Source organism: Mustelus asterias, chromosome 3, assembly GCF_964213995.1.
Source record: "Mustelus asterias chromosome 3, sMusAst1.hap1.1, whole genome shotgun sequence".
Lineage (NCBI taxonomy): Eukaryota > Metazoa > Chordata > Chondrichthyes > Carcharhiniformes > Triakidae > Mustelus > Mustelus asterias.
This window is the reverse complement of record NC_135803.1, coordinates 31,115,095-31,140,499: the sequence shown is the minus strand read 5'-3', so window position 1 is coordinate 31,140,499 and position 25,405 is coordinate 31,115,095. Positions and strand designations below refer to the sequence as shown.

Genomic DNA, 25,405 nt, shown 5'->3' with positions numbered 1-25,405 from the left:
CCAAAGAGGCAGATAACACTGACAAAACATAGACCTTCATAAAGCTGTTCATATGCTAATTGTGTCAAGTAGGGAATTCCAAGATTTTAAACGCAACTATGATGAAGGAACAAAAGTCAACAAGTCAGAATGGTGTTACGATTTGGAAGGGAACTTGAAAGTGATAGTGTTGCCAAGATCTTGCGTTTCTGAGGTGCTACATGTTGCAGGGCTGGGTGTTGCTGTCAAAGTAACTTGATCAGCTGTTGCAATGCACACAGTAGAAAATAAAATCTGCAGCCAGTTTGCAGTAGAAATCCTCACCAAACATGCCTAATGAAATGTAGTGTCTTGGTTACATTCTGGGCTCCAGCATCTAGTAGTTAACACTGAAACAAAGTTGCTTCCCTTATGATGCCCAAGAGGATTCAAGTAATATTCCCACACTTTTCCGAAGGGGAAGTTGGCATACCAGCTGCCTGGCCACATTTACTTAGAATATGTCCAAGTAAAGCTCTTTTTCAGATAAAGAAATTTGGGACTCAATATCAACCAGAACTAGGTTCAAAAGTAATTGGTCAAACTACATGAACATTTGACTTGAAGCAAAACTTAACCCAGCAACTGTTTTTCCAGACTGGAAAGTGGTAGACAGTAGTGTTCCCAAAGATCCTCCAAACTTTTTATGCTATATATAAATAAACGTCTTGCATCTTGGAAAGCGGAGTAAAATTTCAAAATTTGCCAATAACTTGGAGGAGAGGCAGACAGAGAAAATGATACGAATTGCCTGCAACATGATGTAGTTAGCCTAGCAGAATGAACAAACAAGCAGCAGATGGCATTTAATACAGGGAAAAATGTGCAGTATTGCATTTTGGCAGAGGGGACTTATGGCATAATTCAGCACTTGCCAAGCTTTTTTCCCCCCAGGGTTGGACCCTTTTCAAAGTTCATGAAGCTTTGATCCCTCAGAAACCTGTGTGGGGGGCAAGTTGGGAGAGATTGGAGTGTGGAAGGGCTGGCAAGAAAGCAAGACATGCGAGAGCAGAGGGACAACTTTTTAAATCTTCACTTTTTTTTAAAAACTTGCCTTTTCGGTGGGTTTCTTACAACAGGAATCAGGCCTTAAGCATCAGCGATTTAACTGGTGACCAGAACCAGAAGGACTTCTGGAGGTGTTGACCCGTTAGAGAAAATCTCCATTACAAGAGAGGAAGTGTTAGGTTTTTTAGGGAACATTAAAACTGACAAAGCCCCAGGGCCTGATGGCATCTATCCTCGACTGCTCAGGGAGACAAGAGGTGAAATTGCTGGGCCTCTGACGGAAAGCTTTGTCGCTTCTTTGGACACGGGTGAGGTCCCCGAGGATTGGAGGATAGCGAATGTGGTCCCGTTGTTTAAGAAGGGTAGCAGGGATAACCCAGGAAATTATAGGCCGGTGAGCTTGACGTCCGTGGTAGGGAAGTTGTTGGAGAGGATTCTTAGAAACAGGATGTATGTGCATTTAGAACGGAACAATCTCATTAGTGACAGACAGCATGGTTTTGTAAGAGGGAGGTCGTGCCTTACAAATTTGGTGGAGTTTTTTGAGGAAGTGACAAAAACGGTTGATGAAGGAAGGGCCGTGGATGTCGTCTATATGGATTTCAGTAAGGCATTTGACAAAGTCCCACATGGCAGGTTGGTTAAGAAGGTTAAGGCTCATGGGATACAAGGAGAAGTGGCGAGATAGGTGGAGAACTGGCTTGGCCATAGGAAACAGAGGGTAGTGGTCGAAGGGTCTTTTTCCGGCTGGAGGTCTGTGACCAGTGGTGTTCCGCAGGGCTCTGTACTGGGACCTCTGCTATTTGTGATATATATAAATGATTTGGAAGAAGGTGTAACTGGTGTAATCAGCAAGTTTGCGGATGACACGAAGATGGCTGGAATTGCGGATAGCGAAGAGCATTGTCGGGCAATACAGCAGGATATAGATAGGCTGGAAAATTGGGCGGAGAGGTGGCAGATGGAGTTTAATCCGGATAAATGCGAAGTGATGCATTTTGGAAGAAATAATGTAGGGAGGAGTTATACAATAAATGGCAGAGTCATCAGGAGTATAGAAACACAGAGGGACCTAGGTGTGCAAGTCCACAAATCCTTGAAGGTGGCAACACAGGTGGAGAAGGTGGTGAAGAAGGCATATGGTATGCTTGCCTTTATAGGACGGGGTATAGAGTATAAAAGCTGGAGTCTGATGATGCAGCTGTATAGAACGCTGGTTAGGCCACATTTGGAGTACTGCGTCCAGTTCTGGTCGCCGCACTACCAGAAGGACGTGGAGGCATTGGAGAGAGTGCAGAGAAGGTTTACCAGGATGTTGCCTGGTATGGAGGGTCTTAGCTATGAGGAGAGATTGGGTAGACTGGGGTTGTTCTCCTTGGAAAGACGGAGAATGAGGGGAGATCTAATAGAGGTATACAAGATTATGAAGGGTATAGATAGGGTGAACAGTGGGAAGCTTTTTCCCAGGTCGGAGGTGACGATCACGAGGGGTCACGGGCTCAAGCTGAGAGGGGCGAAGTATAACTCAGACATCAGAGGGTGGTGGGGGCCTGGAATGCGCTGCCAAGTAGGGTGGTGGAGGCAGGCACGCTGACATCGTTTAAGACTTACCTGGATAGTCACATGAGCAGCCTGGGAATGGAGGGATACAAATGATTGGTTTAGTTGGACCAAGGAGCGGCACAGGCTTGGAGGGCCGAAGGGCCTGTTTCCTGTGCTGTACTGTTCTTTGTTCTTTGACTTGGAAACTTTAGAGAGACGGTTCACCAGGATGTTGCCTGGTCACGAGGGTCTTGGCTATGAGCAGAGGTTTAATAAACTAGAATGTTTCTCTGGGGGCTAAGGGGAGACCTGATAGAGGTGTACAAAATTATGAGGGGCAAAGACAGGGTGGATAATCAGATGCATTTTCCAAGGCTGGAAGTATCAATTACAAGGGGGCAGAGGTTCAGGGGGGAAGGGGGGGCGGTGCTCAACCTATAAAAAGCTCGGTCCCAGCTAGAGAATTGTGTCCAGTTCTGGTCAGCATAGCTTAGAGAAGGCACATAAGAAAAAACTATCCTCATACAAGGACTGGGAACACAGATGTAAGATTTTGTGCAAAAGATGCAGGGGGAATGCGAGGAAGGACTTTTTGTTTATAAAGCACAAGTGGTGATGATCTGGAATTCATTGCCCATGGGCAAAAATAAAAGTAAGTTAGATTGGCATTTAAAACGAAATAAACTTGCAGGGCCACAGAGATCAAGCAACCTCGTTCTGTGCCATAAAGAATTCTGTTTCTCCTCGAGGTAGAAAAGGCAGTTCTGAACAATTCAAGAGAAACTGTATGAATTGTATTTGTGCAGACACTTCATAGAAAGGTTGTCTTGGTCATCTCAAAGTAATCTAATCAAAAAGTAATTCAATTCCAAGGTTCCATAAATCTGCAACATCTTTTTAAATCAGTTTTATTGGTCACTTCCTTTAAAAGTTCTTTGGAGGGAGAATAGCAAGTTCTTTTTCATGCCCATCACTTTAACTGTCAAGGTGTTCAAAAAAAAATCCGTGAGCTTACCTCGCCATAAATCCTGAATGTACCTGTTTCTTCATCAAGTTCAATTGCTGTGACACCAGAAACTTTTCTTGCTTGCTGAATATTGGAACCATGGGTTCCGATTGCTAGACCCATAAGATCCTCTCTGACAGTAAATTCCTCTTGGAATGCAGCTGCCAGCTGCTTGGTACTCTGGTAGTTAAAAATCAAAGAGATAAATTATTTTTTAAAAGAAACAAAATAGGAGAAGTAGACCATTTGGCCCATCGAGTCTGTTCTGCCATTCAATAAGATCACAGCTGATCTTGTTTGTGTTGAATTCCACATTCCCATCTATCCCTAACCTTTGATTCCCTTGTCCAACAAAAATCTACCGATCTCTACCTTAAAAGTATTCAGTGACCTTACCTCTACCGCCTGCTGAGGTAGAATTCCAAAGTTGCACAACACTCAGATTTCTCCTCATCTCTGTCCTATGAGGGCAACCCCTCATTTTAAAACAGTGTCCCCTAGTCCTGGACTCACCCACAAGAGGGAACATCATATCAGATGATGCAGAGCAGACAGTAGGCCATGAATAAACAGTGCACAGAGAGCAGTTTAAATAGGAATATTAAGTTCTTTTTTATAAAAAAAAATAATTTTGCACAAAACCTGGTTTGCGGCAAGCTTGAATATTAATGATTTGATTGGTAGCAATTAAAATTTGCTGACACATGCAATTAAAATTTCCAACAATGAAACACTACTTACACAATGCAAACAACGTAAACACCCTGAATCCCTAATTTAACACAGTAGCATTGTATATATTGTATCAATGCCATGGAAGAGGTGAATGGGAGTTCAAGTTCTGAATCTGAACTATGCTGTGAAGAGACGTAGATAATTGGAACTGGAACACCTCACTAATCAATTGTGAAGCATCCTTGGGCTACCGATGTAGCATTACTGATGGTCTCTCAGAATATCACCGATCCTCTTGATAGAAGAATATAAATGAACAATATAATAGAACAAAATAATTCAAAACAGCTTGAATATCCAAGGTGCACAATTTTTAGCAGTCATTTCTATGCACTCAAACTGAAGTGTTCAAGTACTCTTAAGGAAAAAAAGATTAAATCGTCAATTGGTTTGCCAAATGAAGACAGTTTACTTTGGTGACATACGCCCATTGGTACTAATGTGAAGGAACATTTTGAATATGAACACTTGAACTAGCATAGCTAGCCATTCAGTTTTTTCCTCTGCAGCCAACCACATATATATAAGCCCTCACTAACACCAACCCATTAATTCCCTTGTACAATTTTTCCATGTCTTAATGCCAAACCTGTAAACATTTAATCAGAGTTGAATCAGGAATTTTTTTTGTGGAATGCTGCAAATGAATCAACATATGGTATACAATGCAGCAATTTATTAGGAATATAGGATGAGAATTTGGTTGTTTCGCCCGTCATTCAATGAGATCGTGGCTGACCTGTGGTCTAACTCCATATATTCACTTTTGCCCAAATGTCTTAATACTTTCAGATAAAAAAGCCATCAAGCTCAAATTTAAAAATCAATAATTCATCTAGCATCAACTGCTGTTGGGGGAAAAGTTTCAAACTTCTACCAACTTTTCTCCATAGAAATATTTCCTAATTTAACTTTAAAAAGGTCTAATCTCTTAAACAATGCTCCCAGTCCGAGACTCCCCAACCAGCAGAAATAGATTTCTCTACTCTATCTGCCCCCCTGAACATCCTGAAAACATCAATCAAATTCCCTTCAACCTTCTAAATGCAGGGGACTACAGTTTGTGTAATCTCTTCTTCTAATTTAGCCCTTGGGATTCAGATATTATTCTATTAAATCCATACTGAACATCCTGCATGGTCAAAATATCTTTCCTAAGGAATGGTACCCAGAACTGCTCTCAGCACTTACAAGTTTGGTAGAACCAGAGGTTTGCATAGATCTACTCCCTTGTACTCTAGTCCCCTATATCTAAAGGCCAGTATTCCATTAGCCTCTGATCATTTTCTGCATCTGTTTGTGATATGTTAATAATCTACCTACTTGGACCCTCAAATCTCTTTGGGGCTCCATTGTTTCTAGCTTTTCACTGCACTGCAAGTTTCTATGAGAAATTCTGAACAACTTAGAATCTAGTTACTTGAGAAACTGCACTTTGCTCTTGGCAGTATGTCGTTTTCATCCTCTTTTTCACAGAAAAAAACACTATGCAACTTGAGCTAGATTCTCCTTTTCCAGAATTTCTAGGAGAAATGATGGGTGGTCTTTTTTTAAAAATATACTCTCTCCATTAGTTTTCCCTCAATGAATCCTATTCTCTTTTAGGCCAGAATTATTTCTCCTCTTATTTGCCATTCTTTAAAAAAATTTTCATTCCTTCAATTTAGAATTATTTTAAAATCACAATAAAAGCATATTTGCAGAGTTTGAAAAGTAGCGCTCCCAAGAGGTAGATGCGAATTCAATTTCTTTCTCTGCCTAGTTCCCAATCTGAGTTATCCTATAAAGTGGATAAGTGGAGTTAGAACATCTCACCAATCAGCTGTGAAGTACCTATCGGCTACCAATGATGGTTTCTCGGAGTACCACCCATCCTCTTTCTGGCAGAATATAAAAATTTAACAGAACAAAATAATTCTACACATCTTAAATTTCCAAATTGGATAAAGTAGTGCCATTATTTGCTGTTAGAAGTCTCACAACACCAGGTTAAAGTTGGACTTTAACCTGGTGTTGTGAGACTTCTTACTGTGTTCACCCCAGTCCAATGCCGGCATCTCTACATCATTATTTGCTGTTTCCAGCTTTACTGTTTATTCTCATCTTACACATTGTATGTACAACATTTCTCCCTCTAATCAAAGAAATATAATTGTTGCTACTGCTCAGGCTACAATTTTAAGCGATTGTGCATTATAGGACACCAAAATATACCCCCTTCTGTGAAGGGTATATTGAAGTACACTGCAATTTCCTATCAATTAGGTATTTTCTCATCTACTCAATCTGTTTTCCAACAACATGAGCCAATAACCTCTGCAGAAGTCCTCTTCCGTAATTATTTAGGGTAGTTATAAACTCAAAAATAACAATTCCAAGTTAGTGAAGCACAATCTCGGTTTTATGATTGTTTCACACATTTAATTAGTGCTTTTGTTCAGTTATGTTTCCCCCAATAATTTTACAATTACAGCCAGCATGCTACCATGCATTTGCTTCCCAAGTGAAGCTTCTGGTCTTATCTATCTATCTAAAATAATCCCCATCCCCTAGCAGCAAATCTCTGAACAATTCTACCAAAGATTCTCCACTTCACTAAGACACTTCAAGCCTTGTGCGTTATGAATCACAGAAAAGATTCCATCAAGGCTGGTTTTGAAGCCTTCATCTTTCAATACTTCCTCTAATATCATGCGTCTTTGTTAACTCTAAAACTAGAAGAATCAAGGACTCCACAAATAATCATCAGCAAGGTTGTAGAAATTACTGGTGTTTAAAAATTCAGTATTATATTTTGATCATCTACACCTCTTACCAGGCTTGCCCATTACAGTCGAGTCTAATTTCTTCTTTGCCATTCAAACTGGCACAAACATGTAATTAAAAATAAAAGTTGCCACCACCCCTTTACATGTCATGTAATTTTTATATTAATATACTTTACATCCTTCAACTCCAGAAAAGGAAAGCCATTGATTAAAAAGCCACTCATAACAATCTTTGAAAATAAGCTTTAATGGGACAATATGTTTGCTTACCTCCAAATGTTTTGTTGCCTCTTCATTCCTGGACACAAGCATGAGCTTTGTACGGATGCTACGCAAGTGCATATCACTAAGAATGCTAACTCTCTTCACTGTGGCCTCTTTGGTAGACTAGGTTTAAAAAAAATAATCTGTGTAATTTTCAGAAAGCAAAACTTAATTCTTAAAAATTCCAGCAATGTTCCACCTACATAGTTACTTGCAGCTTCTTACTAGCATACTGAGTCAGGCACATCCACTAAATAGTGTGCATTTAACTGCAAGAGTTGCCCTTCTAATCAGATAACAGCATATCATATTCATTTGCCCAATAATCATTTATCTGAAATCAAAACTATTTATTAAATTTCCATGATTGCAACACTTGTATAAAAATGTAAGTAGTCATACAGCTACTGAAGTCTGCTTCCATTCCCATCCTATTTCTACTCCCTTGTTTCCCTTAGCACCCTGTCTCTGTCTTAAGAATACTCAATGAATTAGCATCCAAAGCTCTGTGGTGGAAATTCTAAAGATTCAGAATCCTCTGGGTAAAGACAATTCTCCTCATCAGAGCCCTAAATGACTAACCCACTTATCTAAAGACAATTACACCCCAAGCCTTACCACATCTACCCTATCTAGCCCTCAGAATTCTAAACATTTCAATTAGACCACCTCTCCCTCCAAAATCCAGAGTAGATAGACCCATTTCATTCAATTCCCAGTTCATGTGCCCCTTCTCACCCTTGGAATCAATCTAATGAACCTTTATTTCAACCCCTCAAAAGGTAAGTACATCCTGCCTTAGGTAAGGTGGTCAACACTACAGTGGTGTGGGCTCAGAAAAGCCTTATAATGTTAGCAAAAATCAGTTTTGAAAATCAAATCTAAACAAGTCTTCAATTCTTACCAAAACTATTAATTGGCCAGTGTCAGCGCTGTAGAAAATGCAGTCCGCTTCAGTTGCTTTTTTAAAATCTTTATGTGCATTTTCATGTGCACAGCTGGGTAAGAAAAAAAGTGTTAAATCCTTGCAATCAGAAACAAAAACAAGCATTATAGTCAAACTATTTTCCAAAGACAAAAGCCATACTTCAAACCAAATATGAAAACTGTGATGTTGGAGTAATTTAACTTTAAGGGTAATGAAAGCAAAGCCTTTTTTGGATCATAGAATGAAATACCATAGGAGGCAGCAAGTCAACCCACTGGCTCAGTGAAAAAGTAATCCATAGCTTCCACATGCCTACTCTTACCCCAGAGTTCTGAAAATCCTTCTTTTCCAAGTACGCATGTAATTCCATTCTAAAAGTTACCACTGTATCTGCTTCCATCAGTGTTTCAAATAATTGCAATCCAGATCATAACTCACCATGTAAATAAAATTTTCAACTTTGTCATCTCTCCCCCACCCACCATGGAAAAAGTTATTTATAATTTTGAATGCTTCTATTAAATCTCCTCAACCTTCTTTACTCAATGCAAGGCAATCCTAACCTCTTTTGAGCTTCCACATAAAATTCCTTATCCCTGGTATCTTTCTTGTAAAACACTTCTGCATATTTTTAAAGGCACTGACATTTTTCCCAAAATGTGGAAATAATCATGTTCTAGTGGAGTGACTTGTGGAATAGCATAACTTCCTTTCATACTCTACCCTCAATTTATAAAACATCCAAGATTTGTGCATATAAACTCTCAGGTTTCTCTGTTAATGCACCTGCTTTAGAATACCATTTAGTTGTTTTATTAGTTTCCCCTTTCTTCCTTACAAAGGTGTATCACTTCTGCATTAAACGTCATTTTTAGCCAATTTTGTACCCAACTCGCCACCTTACTTTTAATCCCACAGGCTTCAATTTTGGAACCAAATCCATTATGTGGCAATTCAATCACCTTTTGAAAATCCACATTCACAACATTAACTGCACTACCATTATCAACCTTCTCAGTCGCTTTATTTAAGATGCAATGCTCCAGATGTATACGGTTTAATTTATAAATCATCTATAGGAGGCAAATGCAAGAGCATGCAAGGACATTTTAATTCAGTGGTGGGCTGACATGTACTTAATTTGATTCGTGAAAAGTGTTTCCGACCCATGTTCTGCAATAACAACAATGAAAATGCTCAGTTATTGGGTTGACTACCACTCCAACATTGTGGAGAGAGGAAAAAAGGAAATTTTAAACAATTAAATGGTTACAACATGGACCTCTTCTCTACTTACGCTTCTTTTAAATCATCAGGAACATCAATCGTGCATTTGAAGAAAATATTCTTTGTAACTGCCTTGTTTGGGTTCATGGGCCGTAATCGCTCAAAAGTAACAATTTCATTGTACGTTGCATCACAGGCAGCATATTCAATTACATAAAACTGCACAGAACAAAAGGATATAAAACTTTGATACAATGCATTTTTGAATACAAGTTTACCTAAAAGTTAAAGGCATAGTATTTACTCTCTCCAGAAATGTTTAGTGCATACAAATCTAACATAAGCAGATTTTTTTTTATTCATTCGTGGGACATGGGCGTCACTGGCTGGCCAGCATTTATTGCCCATTCCTTGTTGCCATTGGAAGGCAGTTGAGAGTCAAGCACATTGCTGTGGCTCTGAAGTCACATGTAGGTCAGACCAGGTAAGGACAGCAGATTTCCTTCCCTAAAAGGACATTAGTGAATCAGATGGGTTTTTCCGACATTCGACAATGGTTTCACGGTCATCAGTCGATTCTAAATTCCAGACTTTTAAAAATTGAATTCAATTTCCACCATCTGCCATGGTAGGATTTGAACCCGGGTCCCCAGAACATTAGCTGAGTTTCTGGATTAACAGTCTGGCGATAATACCACTAGGGCATCGCCTTCCCATTAAATAGCAAGCACTTATCTGAAATAACTTCACATTTGTTAAAAACCCAAAAGGTTTGGGGTTAACCTGTGTAACACATTGCAAATTTAAGTCTTTAAAGAACGCATCTTCCAGAGTTTACTCAAAGTGTTTCAAACATTCAATCCAATTTTCCATTAGAAGATGTAATAAGTGTCTGGTTCAACCATCCTTTGTGACAAAGGACATCTCTCCTCTTTGGTCAGTCACCATTTTAAATTGATGGTCCATCACTAACTCAAGCAAAAAGAACAAAAAAGAGTCTTCCCCAATTCACACTATCCAAACATGTTGTAATTCGACAAATCTTCATTTAAAGCTTCTTTTAGCTTTCTCTGCTGCAGTAGAAATTGCTGCAGTGGAAATCATCCCTGTATCTCAAGTCTCCACTCATAAGTTTAGCTTCCCATCCCTGATTTTATCCTGGCGAGTCATAGAATCCCTACAGCGCAGGAGGCCATTCGGCCTATCGAGTCCACACCAACTCTCCATCAGAGCATCCCACCAAGGCCCACCTCCGTGATCCCACGTATTTACCCCACTAATCCCCCTAACCTATACGTCTGAACTGTGGGAGGAAACCGGAGCACCCAGAGGAAACCCACACAGACACAGGGAGAACGTGCAAACTCCACACAAACATGATGTGGAGATGCTGGCGTTGGACTGGGATGACACAGTAAGTAGTCTCACAACACCAGGTTAAAGTCCAACAGGTTTATTTGGAATAACGAGCTTTCGGAGCACTGCTCCTTCATCAGGTGAGACTTTAGCCTGGTGTTGTGGGACTTCTTACTGTGTCCACACAAACAGATAAGTCTAACTGGATAATCTCAATGGCTTTCATGTTTTCTTTTTTGATGTATTCATAACTGCTTACAGTATTCTTAGATGAACAAAAATTTTCTTCACACTTCCATTCTATGCCCAGATTTTTAAAACTATAACCCTAACATAATTTGAAATCCAATTTATGTTAAAACATTTCACAATCCAATTATTTTACTCAATCATCTCTCAATATTCTTAACTTACATCTCCTTTCATCATCCGAACCTTAGCAAGCCACCATCCACAGGGCTCTTGTTCATTTGCTCTAGAATAAACCTGGGAGAGAGGGGTGAAAAGCAAAGGAATAAAACAAGAGCTAATGATCCGTGTAAACATTTTAATTATTGCAGTCTATATGTTGATTCAAAAACTACCTGTGATTTAGCATAGTGAAGTAGCACAATCTCATTCGAGGAACCCAGGCTTAAAGAAACCACTACTGAATGGAGTAACAGTCAGCACTTATTGCTGGCTTATTGCAATGAATATCAAACAATAGTTCATATTTCTCTAATTTATTGACTATTACACTCAGCTACCATAAGAACGGAAACAGAAGATTGAAACTATACACCTACACAGCTGGGCAGTTAAAGATAAATATAGCGCTAAGATTTCCCCACCTTGTGTTTTAAAAGAATTTAGAAGACCTGAACAAATTTCTAAAAAGCATCATATCATATTTATCCTGATGCACTAATTTAGCACACATTTTAAAAATGATAATTCATTGCATGTTGATCACAACCTCATGTACACAACAGAAGACATAACCTACTTTGTGCTCCGACAGTAAGGTACAATTGTGAAGTATGCAACAGTTCTGTCCTGTTGTAACATGGCTTTTACTACCCTATATTTTCACTTGTTTTTGGGAGTTAAGGCTGTATTTCCAGCTATATCAATAAGGGAGACAAATGTAAAAAAGGTAGCATGCTCTTGAAAGTTTGGTTTGATCAAAGTCTATTTTTGAAAAATGACAATTCACAATTAATGATACTTCTTGATTTCCAGAGATAGCTCATAATTTTAAGCAATATTCACACCGATTGCATTTTAATACAATACTGTACTGAAATAAGTTTTGAACCCTTTTTCAATGTAACATACTGCAATTCAGGATGCAACATTATCTGAAGATTCCAATAACAAGTGAGAAAAAAAAAATCCAGTTTGGTCCACTTCTCCAATCATTCCCCATATGCCTGCAATTTTTTCTCCTTCATTTATTTATCCAATGCCCTTTTGAAAGCTACTGTTGAATCTGTATCCATCATATTATCAAAGAGTACCATTCGGTACAGAAAATGCTTTCCCCTATGTGCCTCTAACTCTTTTGCCAATCAACTTAAATCTGTGTTTTCTTGTTTCTTTCAGCTATTAGAAGCAATTTCTCAATGCTCTGTCCAAACCCTTCAAGATTTTAAACATCGGATCTCCTCTTAGCTTCTTTGCTCAAAAACACCACTACTCCAGCTATCTATCCACCGAACTATAATCCCCTCTTCCCTGGAACTACTCCAGTAAATTTCTTCCGCATCCTCACCAAAACCTGTGTCCTTCCAAGTATGGTTCCCAGATTTGGACACAATATTTATAGAAGTTTTGGACTTGCTGATAGTCATTAGCTACATTGCTAAAATATAGGAAGGCAATTTGATACCTTCTTTTTAAGTGGTTAAACAATAAAGTTTCTAAATGACCATGGTAAAAAGAAAATCACATATCGGTCATATTTCTTCCAAGAAGTATTCTCCACATATTCAGGAGTACAAAAGCATCAGTTGTACTTCCTTGGGGGATTCACAGTAAGGTGAATTTGAGATTTGAATAGCTAACCTTCATTATGCATATTGGGATTTGTATAGTTCCATGCGCTACAAGTTGATCTCATCAGCAAACTTGTAAACCTTGTTTACCTTGCAAGCTTGATGCAGAAATTGAGTGTATTAAAGCTATCCTGCGGGACAATGGCTATCCTGATCAGATCAATATTTGCTATTTGCCTAGGCAAGCTATAGTTGACAAATACCAGGTTGCTCATCCATTGGCCAACTCACTCTTGCCCTACATAGCTGTTATTACACCTGTGATATATTACATCCTTTAGTAATATACAAATTAACTGGATAGCTGTTCAAAAAAGTCTGGATGTGAGTGGTTGTCAAATGTAGAGATAAGGATACTCAACCTGTACTTTGTTGGATATAGCCTTTAGAAGAACATCTACTTTATATGATTTCATCTTTGTTCTGAGTTGTGGTCCACACACTCAGCCGCTCATTTTGCAAGCCCTTACCGAGAAAATCCACAAGTATTTGTAGACGATAGCTAGCCTAGGCAAATCCAACAACATCTGAATATCAAAACACAATTGGCCCCAAGGATTTTGGAAAAAGGAAACTCGACCTCTCAAGGGAAGTTTTTAGAAAAAAATTGTACTCCAACTGTTATCAAAAATATAATAACTGCGATTAGATCGCCAGCTAATCTGAAAAAATTGTGTTCAAATAAAAAGGTGCAAGACTACCCCCATGTTAACACAACCAAAGCCAAGAAATCGGAATAACTGGAATATTCCTTCACATATAATCTCAAAAAGAACAGCACCCCCTAGTTCTGGGCTGACTGACAAGAGGGAAACATCCTTTCTACTTCCACCTCGTCAAGACCATTCAGAATCTTTTATACTCAATCAAGTCACCCTTCACTCTTTTAAACTCCAATGGAAACGAGCCACACTGTATAACTTTTCCTTATAAGACAACTTGTTTATTACAGGTATCAATCTAGTCAAGCTACTCTGAAGCACCTCCAATGTATTTCCATCTTTCCCTGAAAGGAGGAAACCAAAACTACACACAGCATTCAAGTATCTTTATTCAAGCAGGGATAAGCCAAGTAATTACAGGCCAGTTAGTCTAACATTAGTGGTACAGAAATTATTGGAAAAAAATTCTGAGGGACAGGATTAAACAACACTTTGAAAGGCAAAATTGATCACGGATGGTCAGCATGGAATTGTTGGGGGGAGATCCTGCCCAACTAATGAGAGATTCTTTTTGAAAAGGTAACTAAATATATTGATGAGGATAGTGTAGTTGATATGGTTTACATAGTAAAGCCTTTGACAAGGTCCCACATGGAAGGCTGGTCCAAAAGGTTAGAGCCCATTGCAAGTTGGCAAATTAGATCCAAAATTAGCTTGTTAATAGGAGGCAAAGGGTGATCATGGAGGGCTGCTTTTGTGGTTGGAAGCCTTTGACCAGTGGTGTATCAAAGGGATCAGTGCTGAGACCCTTAGTGTTTGTTATGTACATTAACAACTTGGAAGCAAATGTAGGAGGCATAATTAGGAAGTTTGCAGATTACACAAAAATTAGTGGAGTTGTTGTTCGTGAGGGGTCTTAGGCTACAGACTGATATTGATCAGCTGGTAAGTTGAGCAGAGCAATGGCAAATGGAATTTAATCCTGATAAGGGTGAGGTGATGCACTTTGAGGGGTCTAATAGGGTAGGATGTACACAATGAATGATAGGTCCCTAATAAGTATTGAGGAATAAAAGGGATGTTGATGTACTACTCCAAAGATTCCTGAAGATGACAGCACAGGTAGATAGGGAGATGAAGGCAAACAGAATGCGTGCCTTCATTAGCCAGAGTATAGAATATAGGAGCAGGGAGATCTTGATACAACTTCATAAAACATTGGATAGGCCACAGATGCAACATTGTGTGCAGTTCCGATCAGCACACTACTGGAAGAATGTGATTGCACTGGAGAGGGTGCAGAGGAGATTCACAGGATGTTGTCTGGGATGGAAAGTTTCAGCTATGAGGAGAGACTGAATAGACTGGGTTTGCTTTCCCCAGATCAGAGGAGGGACCTGATATAGGTATACAAAATTATGAGAGACATAGAAAGGATTGATTGTAAGAATCTTTGCCCCATGGCAGAGGTGTCTAAGACCAGAGGGCACAGGTTTAAAGTAGCATTAAGTGCTTTAGAGGGGATCTGAGGAAAGATTTTTTCACTGAGGGTGGTGGAAATATGCACCATGCTGCCCGAAAGGGTGATGGAGGCAGGTACTCTTGCCACATTTCAAAAGCATCTGGACAAACATTTAAATCACCAAGGCATTGTAGGCTACGGACCAAGTGCTGGTAAATGGTATTAGTATAGAGATAGGTATTTGACGGTCGGCATAGACATGACAGGCCAAAGGGCATGTTTCTGTGCTGTAAGACTCTATATGGGCTCACCAATGCTCTGTATAACTGAAGCACAACATCCTACTTTTATGTTCAATTCTTCTTGTAATAAAAGGATAGTATTCCATTATCCTTAATTACTTGATGTACTGCATACTAACCTTTGCAACTTGGAATTTTACAGCCGTTCTCCACTTAAATAATACTGTGCTATTTCATCCTTCCTACCAAAGTGAACAATTTCACTTTATCCCACATGATACTTCATCTGCAGGATTTTTGCCCACTCACTTGGTTGTATCTATATCCACCTGAAACCTCACATCCTCTTCAGAACATAGGCCGGAATTTTACGGCCCTGCTCCCCCCATGGGAATCAGAGCGGGCGAGGGGCGGACAATGGAAAGGTCCAAGTGGGATTTTACGGTTTCAGGATGAGCGAGGCTGTAAAATCCTGCCCATGGTTTCTTTGAGGCTATAGGGATCAAGGGATATGGGGGGAAAGCAGAATCAGGGTATTGAATTTGATGATCAGTCAGAATGAATGGCAGAGCAGACTTGAAGGGCCTAATTGCCTACTTCTGCTTCTATTGTCTACATGTGTTTCCTACCTATCTTGGTGTCATCTGCAAATTTAGCTGCCATGCTTTCACTCCCTTCATCTAAGTCATTGAAATAATTTGTAAAAAGTTGAGGCCCCAGAACAAACCCCTGCATGATTCTACTTATCGCATCCTGTCAATCAGAAAACAATCTGTTTTCTGCCAACCAACCAACCAATCTTCTATCCATCCTAATATATTACCCTCAACATCATGATCTTTTATTTTCCACAATAACCTTTGATGTGGCAGCTTGTCAAATGCTTTCTGGAAATCTAAGTACAGCACATCTAAAGGCTCCCCTTTATCCATGTTACTCCTTCAAAGACCTCCAATAAATTGGTTAAACAGGATTTCCCTTTCACAAAACCATGTTGATTCTTCTTGATGACCGTAAGTTTCTCCAAATGCCCAGTTAACATCCTTAATGATTAATTCTAACACCTTTTCCACTGCAGTGGGGATCAGAAGAATAGGTCAGCAAGCATAGAGACTGGGGACGAGTATGGGGCCAAGACAAGGCTACCTAAGAGGAAGAGCAATCTGGGGGACGATGAACTCAGTGGGACTGGAGGTCTGGAGTGGATCTGCTTAAATGCAAGGAGCGTAACGGACAAGGCAGATGAACTTAGAGCCTTAATGCATGTGCGGAACTTGGATCTGGTTGTAGTGACAGAGACTTGGTTAAAAGGACAGGACTGGCAGCTGAATAATTCGGGGTATAAGTGTTTTAGGCGAGACAGAGGAGGGGCTAGAAGAGGTGGGGGAGTAGCAATACTGGTTAGGGAGCATATTACAGCGGTACAGAGGGTGGACAATTTGGAAGGATCATGTAACGAAACACTGGGTAGAGCTCAGAAACAGGAAGGACGCAGTCACTATGCTGGGGGTACATTACAGCCTCCCAACAGCCCACAGGAAGTTGAAGAACGGATACGTAAGGAGATTCTGGACAGGTGTAGAAAAAATAGGGTTGTTGTAGTGAGAGACTTTAATTTCCCTCATATAGACTGGAAATCCCTTAGGGCTGGGGGTCCAGACGGGGAGGAATTTGTAAAGTGTGTCCAGGAAGGTTCTTTGGAACAATATGTTGATAGTCCACCTAGAGAGGGGGCTATACTGCACCTAGTACTGGGGAATGAGCCCGGTCAGGTCATCAAAGTTTCAGTGGGGGAACATGTGGCCAACAGTGACCACAATTCTGTAAACTTTCGGATAGTCATGGAAAAGGATGAGTGTTGTCCTATGGGTAAGGTGCTGAATTGGGGGAAGGCTAACTACAGCCGGATTAGGTAGGATTTGGTGGCTGTTGATTGGGAGAAGGCTGTTCGGGGGTAAATCCACATCTGGCACGTGGGAGTCTTTTCAGGGGCAGTTGATAGGAGTGCAGGACAGGCATGTGCCTGTAAAAAGGAAGGACAGGAAAGGTAGGATTCGAGAGCCGTGGATAACCAGAGAAATTGTGGGTCTAATCAAAAAGAAAAAAGAGGCATACATAAGGTCCAGGCAGCCAAAAACAGATGAAGCACTGGAGGAATACAGAGAAAGTAGAAAAGAACTCAAACAGGGAGTTAGAACATAGAACATAGAACATTACAGCGCAGAACAGGCCCTTCGGCCCACGATGTTGCACCGACCAGTTAAAAAAAAACTGTGACCCTCCAACCTAAACCAATTTCTTTTCGTCCATGAACCTATCTACGGATCTCTTAAACGCCCCCAAACTAGGCGCATTTACTACTGATGCTGGCAGGGCATTCCAATCCCTCACCACCCTCTGGGTAAAGAACCTACCCCTGACATCGGTTCTATAACTAGCCCCCCTCAATTTAAAGCCATGCCCCCTCGTGCTGGATTTCTCCATCAGAGGAAAAAGGCTATCACTATCCACCCTATCTAAACCTCTAATCATCTTATATGTTTCAATAAGATCCCCTCTTAGCCGCCGCCTTTCCAGCGAAAACAATCCCAAATCCCTCAGCCTCTCCTCATAGGATCTCCCCTCCATACCAGGCAACATCCTGGTAAACCTCCTCTGCACCCTCTCCAAAGCCTCCACATCCTTCCTGTAATGTGGGGACCAGAACTGCACACAGTACTCCAAGTGCGGCCGCACCAGAGTTGTGTACAGTTGCAACATAACGCTACGACTCCTAAATTCAATCCCCCTACCAATAAACGCCAAGACACCATATGCCTTCTTAACAACCTTATCTACTTGATTCCCAACTTTCAGGGATCTATGCACACATACACCTAGATCCCTCTGCTCCTCCACACTATTCAAAGTCCTCCCGTTAGCCCTATACTCAACACATCTGTTATTCCTACCAAAGTGAATTACCTCACACTTCTCCGCATTAAACTCCATCCGCCACCTCTCGGCCCAACTTTGCAACCTGTCTAAGTCTTCCTGCAAACTACGACACCCTTCCTCACTGTCTACCACACCACCGACTTTGGTGTCATCAGCAAATTTGCTAATCCACCCAACTATACCCTCATCCAGATCATTAATAAATATTACAAACAGCAGTGGCCCCAAAACAGATCCCTGAGGTACACCACTTGTAACCGCACTCCATGATGAATATTTACTATCAACCACCACCCTCTGTTTCCTATCCGCTAGCCAATTCCTGATCCAATTTCCTAGATCACCCCCAATCCCATACATCTGCATTTTCTGCAGAAGCCTACCATGGTGAACCTTATCAAACGCCTTACTAAAATCCATATATACCACGTCCACTGCCTTGCCCCCATCCACCTCCTTGGTCACTTTCTCAAAAAACTCAATAAGGTTAGTAAGGCACGACCTACCTGCCACAAAACCATGCTGACTATCACCTATCAATTCATTACTCTCCAAATAACTATAAATCCTATCCCTTATAATTTTTTCCAACATCTTGCCGACAACAGAAGTGAGACTCACCGGTCTATAATTCCCGGGGAAGTCTCTGTTCCCCTTCTTAAACAATGGGACAACATTCGCTAACCTCCAATCTTCTGGTACTATACCAGAGGCCAACGACGACCTGAAGATCAGAGCCAGAGGCTCTGCAATCACTTCTCTTGCCTCCCAGAGAATCCTTGGATAAATCCCATCCGGACCAGGGGATTTATCTATTTTCAGACCCTCCAGAATATCCTGCACATCCTCCTTATCAACTGTAATACTGTCTATTCTACTCCCTTGCAACCCAGTGTCCTCCTCAGCTATATTCATGTCCCCTTGCGTGAACACCGAAGAGAAATATTGGTTCAATGCTTCACCAATCTCCTCCGGTTCCACACATAACTTCCCTCTGCCATCTATAACTGGCCCTAAACTTGCCCTAACCAACCTTCTGTTCTTGACATACCTATAGAACGCCTTAGGATTCTCTTTAACCCTATCCGCCAAAGTCTTCTCATGTCCCCTTTTAGCCCTTCTAAGCTCGCTCTTCAACTCCCTCTTAGCCAATCTAAAGCTTTCTAGTGCACTACCCGAGTGCTCACGTCTCATCCGAACATAAGCCTCCTTTTTCTTTTTAACCAACAAAGAAACTTTTTTGGTGCACCACGGTTCCCTAGCCCTACCAATTCCTCCTTGCCTGACAGGGACATACCTATCACAGACTCGCAGTAGCTGCTCCTTGAAAAAACTCCACATGTCGGACGTTCCCAGTCCCTGTAATCTCCTAGTCCAACCTATGTTTCCTAATTCTCTCCTAATAGCCTCATAATTACCCTTCCCCCAGCTAAAACCACTGGCCCGAGGTTCATGCCTATCCCTTTCCATCACTAAGGTGAACGTAACCGAATTGTGGTCACTATCACCAAAATGCACACCAACTTCCAAGTCTAGCACCTGGTCTGGCTCATTTCCCAGCACCAGATCCAATATAGCCTCACCTCTAGTTGGCCTGTCTACATACTGAGTCAAAAAACCTTCCTGCACGCTTTGAACAAAAACTGACCCCTCTAACGAGCTAGAGCTATAACAATTCCAGTCAATATTAGTCAAGTTAAAATCCCCCATAACAATTGCCCTATTACTTTCACTCCTAAGCAGGATTGACTCCGCAATCCTTTCCTCAACCTCTCTAGAACTTTTAGGAGGTCTATAAAAGACTCCCAACAGGGTGACCTCTCCTCTCCTATTTCTAATCTCCGCCCATACTACCTCAACAGATAAGTCCTCATCAAACCTCCTCTCTGACACTGTGATACAATCTCTGACCAATAATGCTACCCCTCCCCCTCTTCTACCTCCTTCCCTACTTCGACTAAAACATTTGAACCCCGGGACCTGCAGCATCCATTCCTGCCCCTGCTCTATCCATGTCTCTGAAATAGCCACAACATCGAAGTCCCAGGTACTGATCCACGCTGCAAGTTCACCCACTTTATTGCGAATACTCCTGGCATTGAAGTATACACATCTCAAACCCTGCTCCACCCCACCTCTGCAATGCCGTGCATTGCAGTCCCCATCCATGCATCCCTCACTTTCAGCCCCACTACTCAGGATCCCTCCCCCCCCCCGAATCAGTTTAAACCTCCCTGCATGGCCTTAGCAAATTTACTCCCCAGGATATTGGTCCCCTTCTGATTAAGGTGTAGACCATCCTTCTCATAGAGGTCACACCTTCCCCAGTACGAGCCCCAATTGCTTAAGTACCTGAACCCCTCCCTCCTGCACCATCCCCTCAGCCATGAATTCAAACCTTCCCTCTCCCTATTCCTCTCTAAACTATCCCGTGGTACAGGCAAGAGTCCAGAGATAACCACTCTGTCAGTCTTGGCCTTTAGTTTCCACCCCAACTCCATAAATCCCTGCCTAATATCCCCTTCCCCTATCCTCCCTATGTCGTGTGTCCCCACATGTACAATAACTTGTGGTTTATCTCCCTCCCCCCTAAGAGTCCTGAATACCCTGTCAGACACATCCCGGACCCCAGCCCCTGGTAGGCAACACACCAACCCTGAGTCCCTACCTTTAGTTCCGACCCTCCTATCTGTCCCCTTAATTGTGGAGTCCCCAATCACAAGGCCCAGTCTTTTACAGCCCCTAACCACCTGAGCTTTCTCACTCGGCTCACCCCCAGAGATCTGCTCTCTATGCTCAGTTGATTCCTCCTCAACTGTAGCCTCCAGCACCGAAAACCTATTATGGAGGGGAACCGCCCCAGGGGATTGTCTTCCCGATTGCTTCTTACCCCTCCTCCTGGCATTGACCCAAGCCTCATTTCTAGGAGTTACTATTTCTCTATAACTCCTATCAACTTCCACCTCCGCCTCCCGAATTATGCGGAGTTCCTCTACCTCCCCCTCCAGCTCCTTTACACGCTCCTCCAGAAGCTGCAATCTAATGCACTTCTTACAACTAAAATCTCCTGAAACACTACTGGATTTCCTCACCACATACATCCCACAGGAGATGCAGCATACTGCCTGAACTGCCATCCCTGAAGCCATTACCAGCAAGAAAAAAAGAAAACAAAAAAACTTCCCCACACTTATAATTAGGTTAGAGGAGGATGGAAGGGTGGGATCCTCTACCAGTGTAGAGGATCGGGTATCTCCTCTGCACCAATTTATAGGGCTAGGGGCCCGAGAGAAAAAAAAAACTACTACTGAGGGGGAACCACCCAGGTAACTGACTTTTAAAGTTAAAATAAAAACCCTTCCCAGACTCCTTTGCTGCCCACTTCTAGTTTTCACTTTAAACTTGAAAAACTGCTGTTAAAGTAAAGGCCAAAAAAATACACACACTAGCTGACTAATTAAATAAATAAACAATTCAATTAATCCAATTAATCTCTTACCAGCACTGCTGCTTTTCAATCACCCCTCTCAGCTTGCTCCAGTGGATCAGAAGGGCAAAAAGGAGTCACAAAATGTCCTTGGCAGACAGGATGAAGGAGAATCCCAAGGCATTTTATACATACGTTAGGAACAAGAGGGTTGTCAGAGAAAAAGAGTCGGACCTCTCAAGAACAAAGGAAGGGAATTATGCTTAGAACCCAAGGAACTAGGTGAGATCCTAAATGAATACTTTGCATCAGTATTCACAAAGGAGAGGGACACGTTGATTGGTAGTGTCTCAGAGGGATGTGTAGACCCGTTAGAACAAATCGCAATTACAAGGGAGGAAGTGTTAGGTGTTTTAGGAAGCATTAAGGTAGACAAATCCCCAGGGCCAGATGGCATCTGTCCTAGATTACTGAGAGAGACAAGAGATGAAATTGCTGGCCTCTAACAGAAATCTGTTTCTTCATTGGACACAGGTGAGGTCCCAGAGGATTGGAGGATAGCAAATGTGGTCCCGTTATTTAAGAAGGGTAGCAAGGATAACCCAGGTAATTATAGGCCAGTGAGCTTGACATCCATGGTAGGGAAATTGTTGGAGAAGATTCTTAGAGATAGGATCTATACACATTTAGAACTGAATAGTCTCATTAGCGATAGACAACATGGTTTTGTACGAGGGAGGTCATGCCTCACAAATTTGGTTGAGTTTTTTGAAGAGGTGACAAAAATGATTGACGAGGGAAGGGCCGTGAATTTCATCTACATGGATTTTAGTAAAACATTTGACAAGGTCCCTCATGGCACGCTGGTGCAAAAGGTTAAATCTCACGGGATCAAAGATGAACTAGCTAGAAGGTTACAGAACTGGCTTGGCCATAGAAGACAGAGGGTAGCAGTGGAGGGGTCGTTTTCTGATTGGAGGTCTGTGACTAGTGGTGTTCCACAGGGCTCTGTACTGGGACCTCTGCTGTTTGTGATATATATATAAATGATTTGGAAGAAGATGTAGCTGGTCTGATTAGTAAGTTTGTGGACGACACAAAGATTGCTGGAGTTGCAGATAGTGATGAACATTGTCAGAGAATACAGCAGGATATAGATAGGCTGGAAAATTGGGCGGAGAAATGGCAGATGGAATTTAATCCAGATAAATGCGAAGTGATGCATTTTGGTAGATCTAATGCAGAGGGGAGCTATACAATAAATGGCAGAACCATCAGGAGTATAGACACACAGAGGGATCTGGGTGTGCAAGTCCACAGATCCTTAAAGATGGCAGCACAGGTGGAAAAGGTGGTGAAGGCATATGGCATGCTTGCCTTTATTGGACGGGGCATAGAGTATAAAAGTTGGCATATGATGTTGCAGTTATATAGAATGTTGGTTAGGCCACATTTGGAATACTGCGTCCAGTTCTGGTCGCCACACTACCAGAAGGACGTGGAGGCTTTGGAGAGAGTGCAGAAAAGGTTTACCAGGATGTTGCCTGGTATGGAGGGATTAGCTATGAGGTAAGATTGAGTAAACTTGAGTTCTCCCTGGAAAGACAGAGGTTGAGGGGCAACCTAATAGAAGTTTGTAAAATTATGAAGGGCATAGATAGGGTGAACAGTTGGAAGCTTTTTCCCAGGTCAGAAATGACAAACACAAGGGGTCACAAGTTTAAGGTAAGGGGGGCAAGGTTCAATACAGGTATGCGGGGGACGTATTTTACACAGAGGGTGGTGGGGGCCTGGAATGCACTACCAAGCAAAGTGGTTGAGGCAGACCCGCTAGGATCATTTAAGACTTATCTAGATAGCCACATGAACAGACTGGGAATAGAGGGATACAAACAGATGGTCTCGTTAGGAACACATGATCGGTGCAGGCTTGGAGGACCGAAGGGCCTGTTCCTGTGTTGTATTGTTCTTTTTGTTCAGACATCAAGCTAACTGGCCTATAGTTCTTTGGTTTCAGTCTCCCTTCCTTCTTTAGTTTTATTTGTTATTTTCCAGTCTGATGGAACCGTCCCAGAATTTAGGGAATTTTGGAAAGTTAACACCAACACATCTACTACCTCAATAGCCAACACTTTTAAAACACTAGGATGAGATCAGCACCCAGAGATTTGTCAGCCCGCAGCTCCATCAGTTTGCTTAGTACTGCTTCCCTAGTGATTGCTATTTCACCAAGCTCCCTTCCACCTTCTGATTTACATCTATTATTGGAATGCTTTTCGTATTTCAATGGTGATGGAAGAAGCAAAATATTTTTTTCATTTCATCCACCAATCCTTATTATCTACTATTAACTTCTCACTCTCAACTCTCTAGCGGACCACACTCATTTTACTTAATTTTTCCTTTTTAAAAACCTGTAGAAACTTTTGTTGTCCGTTATTATATTTTTAGCTAGCAAGAAATTCTAGCTGTTGCGATTAAACAGTTGAGCTAGAGAGATTCGGAGAATGAGGAACAAGCAAGGATAGCAGCCAGTGTTAGTGTTGATGTCTTCGGGAAGGAACCTACCCCAAAATTTTATGTTTCATCATGCACACTTCAGTTTCCAGTTGCTCCTCAAAACTGACAAAAAACACATGTTCCAGAAAACAATGAGCTTTTCTTTGTTTGGGATGAAGAAAACATTAGGTTTCTGGTGGTAGGGAATCCTAACTTGGACCACTTGTGCAGCGAGATCACCAAGAGTATAATAGGAATCAGCAAGCTGTACAACTAGCCTAAGATTCACAAGTCTATTTTGTCTTAAAAATGTATGGTTTAAAATCAAATTAGCACACTAACACCATCTAGTGATTGTTAGTGGCGTGCTTTCACAGTATTATACTATGATGTAAGCTCAATTGGCATGCAAGTATGAATCAATGAAAAATGCTGTAGGCTGCGTAGCTATTTATTTAGAGGCGAAAAGCAATCTGCTCATCACTGCAAAATGGGCCTGCAGCAAATCGGCAGCCTGTTCTACATAATGCCAATTTTTATTTCTCACTGACCTGAAAAATAAAAATGTTCACTTCAAACCAATAGGAACAGAGAGATTAGGAAACAAGCCTCCGAGGATAGTTCGAACTACTATTCTGTGAACATTAGTGGAAAGAAAATAGGTGAAAAAAGTGGCTGCTGATTTGCTAGGAGCTCATTTTGCACTCTGATGGGAACCAATCTAACCTCTAACGTAATTTACTCTGCATTCACTTTTCAAATGATAAACTTAAGACTTTGGTTTTGTTCTGCAGCTGAGACCTGACGGCAATAAACACAGGCAGGGATTAAGTTCAAACAGACTGGTTAGACCAGCCACAACTTAAGTCAATCTAGTTCACATTCTAGAACAGTGAATCAAGTGAATTTTGCAACTTCTGCAGGATTGTGCCAACCTTTTTTAAACAGGCAGTCTTGCTTTTTCCACTTTCCAGTGTCACTATTCTAAAGGTTAGTGATTGATAAACTTCTCAAATACTAATAACATGGCAATCAAAGCTAACATTTCTTTTAGATTTTGTTAAGATTTATTAAAACATCACCATACAGTTTCAACAGTGAGATACTCTGCCACCTTTTTTATGCGGCCATGTGTGTGGTCTGGATCCCACAATACAAAGAGCATAAATTGGACATATTTTCACTTAAAAAGGTTATGACTACCAAGATTGCTGAAGGTCCACCTGACAGACCTTGGGCTTTTTTAACAATTCTGATTCTCTTACCAGTCTACATGAAGGTACTT

At 41.3% G+C, this 25,405-nt stretch overlaps 1 protein-coding gene across 2 annotated transcripts in view; it reads right to left on the bottom strand.

Annotated features, from left to right (window-relative positions):
- fxr1 (FMR1 autosomal homolog 1) overlaps positions 1 to 25,405 on the bottom strand; it is an 83,099-nt gene that overhangs the window by 35,212 nt on the left and 22,482 nt on the right. For both annotated transcript variants that reach the window (XM_078206941.1, XM_078206949.1), the window contains exons 4-8: positions 11,267 to 11,338; positions 9,567 to 9,715; positions 8,246 to 8,339; positions 7,348 to 7,464; positions 3,584 to 3,754 (exon numbers count right to left, since the gene is read on the bottom strand). In XM_078206941.1, coding sequence (XP_078063067.1) covers positions 3,584 to 3,754; positions 7,348 to 7,464; positions 8,246 to 8,339; positions 9,567 to 9,715; positions 11,267 to 11,338 — 603 coding nt within the window. The remainder of the gene's footprint in view (positions 1 to 3,583; positions 3,755 to 7,347; positions 7,465 to 8,245; positions 8,340 to 9,566; positions 9,716 to 11,266; positions 11,339 to 25,405) is intronic.